Source organism: Oculina patagonica, chromosome 9, assembly GCF_052425735.1.
Source record: "Oculina patagonica isolate OP01 chromosome 9, crgOcupat, whole genome shotgun sequence".
Classification (NCBI taxonomy): domain Eukaryota; kingdom Metazoa; phylum Cnidaria; class Anthozoa; order Scleractinia; family Oculinidae; genus Oculina; species Oculina patagonica.
Window position 1 is genome coordinate 27,419,119 of NC_135766.1, and position 1,946 is coordinate 27,421,064.

At 39.9% G+C, this 1,946-nt stretch overlaps 1 protein-coding gene across 2 annotated transcripts in view; it reads left to right on the top strand.

The window, feature by feature from the left end:
• LOC144664652 (uncharacterized) overlaps nt 1-1,555 on the top strand; it is a 21,936-nt gene extending 20,381 nt beyond the window's left edge. For both annotated transcript variants that reach the window (XM_078525823.1, XM_078525824.1), the window contains exons 19-21: nt 174-207; nt 361-431; nt 1,291-1,555. In XM_078525823.1, the coding sequence (XP_078381949.1) occupies nt 174-207; nt 361-431; nt 1,291-1,531 (346 nt within the window). In that variant the 3' untranslated portion in view covers nt 1,532-1,555. The remainder of the gene's footprint in view (nt 1-173; nt 208-360; nt 432-1,290) is intronic.
• Nucleotides 1,556-1,946: the final 391 nt, after the last annotated feature.

Genomic DNA, 1,946 nt, shown 5'->3' on the forward strand with positions numbered 1-1,946 from the left:
AATAGAGGAGCTGCATGAAAACCAGCAAGTGCTGATGTGGCTTCCTCTCTAAATAAAGAAATGTAAAATGGTCTTCAGATTTTAAATGGCAAAATTAACAAAACTGTTTTAAGATTGCGGCATCTTATAATTTCCTAGTCTTAATGAATTGTTAATCATAATCTTTTTCCCAGATGCTATTTTCGCCAGAAGAGCAGAAACGAAGAGGTATTGCCCACAATTCTTTTTTATATATTGTACATGTTTTTAGAGATGAGCTCATAAAAAAAACGGTGCAATCTGATAAAGAATAGAAAATAAAGTAGCTTGCAACTGTTTAATGAATAACTTTCTGATTGTTATTGTAACTTCTTTTGACAGTATACAACGCAAGAAGTCAGAGAGAAGACAATTAAAGAACAAGAGAATTTGTATAACAGTGAAATGCAGAGGTAAGAATTACACCTTTTTCGATGGTTTGGCATATAATAAGCGCGGATATTTTGCGAGTTGCGTAGTATTTTTCCGAGCCCCGTAGAGCCGAGGAAAAAATACTACGCAACTCATATCCGCGCGTATATGTTAAACCATCGAATAAGGGATTTATTATTCCACTATTTTTTCCACCAAGTTTGGGTCCGTACTCTTTAAGTTTGCCTGTCCGTATTTTTGCCCTGTTCTACTGTGTAATAACGTGGCATATTTTGCGCGTTCTTTTGCCCTTATATGGTAAAATAGCACAATTGTGGAATAATGATGATGAATACCTAACTTCTCCTAACATTATCAATACATTGTTAAGCAGACATGTATTGAGAATAATGAAAATTATCACCTAAAGGAAATTCTCAGGACAAATGCGAAAAAAATGCATGGCAGTTAGAAGGGAGAATGGACAAGCTATGGCTTGAAATATCTCACAACTCTCATAGATGTTTCTAACTTAGAAGGAATTGCATAGTTAGCCTTGTCGAATAAGATCTACTAGTTTTATTGATTGGTTCGATCAATCGTTCGATTCCCCAGTGGATTGGATTAGACAGCATAAAGGCTGAATTGGATAAAACTTTACAAATGTACAAATATTTATCGCTAAAAACATCTATCAAATCCATGTTGGCGGTTTGATCAATCGTTCGATTAATCCTATGCCTAATGAATTGATCAGATGTTCCACGAACCATCCACCGATCGATAAAACGTTCTAAACGAGTATTAGCTATCGGACTTCTATATTTGCCGTACTGTATAAAGTTTTCGCTAGTTGCAACTGAACTAAGTTGTGTGTACTCTTTCTTTCACTTTTACCAGTTTGCGAATGGAATTGGAGGAAATGAAGAAGCAACTTCACGAGAAATCCTCACGTGTTGTTGATAAATCGCCGCACATCTTTACCCAACAAGACAGTCACCCAACATCAATTGATAAGGAAAAGACTGCCATGAATGGCGACCATGGGTCTCGAATACCAGGGACTGCAATGGATTCCACAAACTCGCTGGTCGAGCCACAGCTGGACGATTTGCAGGCAGCAAATTGTGTTATATCTTAAAACATTCACAGATAATTCTTTCTATAGTCCTCTCTCCTCCGCAGAGGCCTCTTTCGTGGGGGAAGGCGAAAAATAGGGGGGAGCGCGGATGGGGGACGACGGGAAGGGGCCATTTCGCATTTTTTCAGTGTGCCCCGATGGGGTCGCGCTTTCGGTTTTGATTCATCTCCAGGCTCCGCGCGCTTTTACATTTTCACCAAAAAATCTCCCCGTTTTTCCTCTCCCTACTACTTTCCAACAGCCCGAAACACGAAAGAGACCTCTGGGGTAGGAGAGATTAATTTACCATGTGTTGGGGTCTATTTGGCCTGATTTGGGGGGGGGGCCAGCGGCACATACCCAACAAAAATTTCCATCCCCCCCCCCCCGTCTATAGTCCAAGTTCTTTACTTGTGACTGTGCGGCTTACAAATCA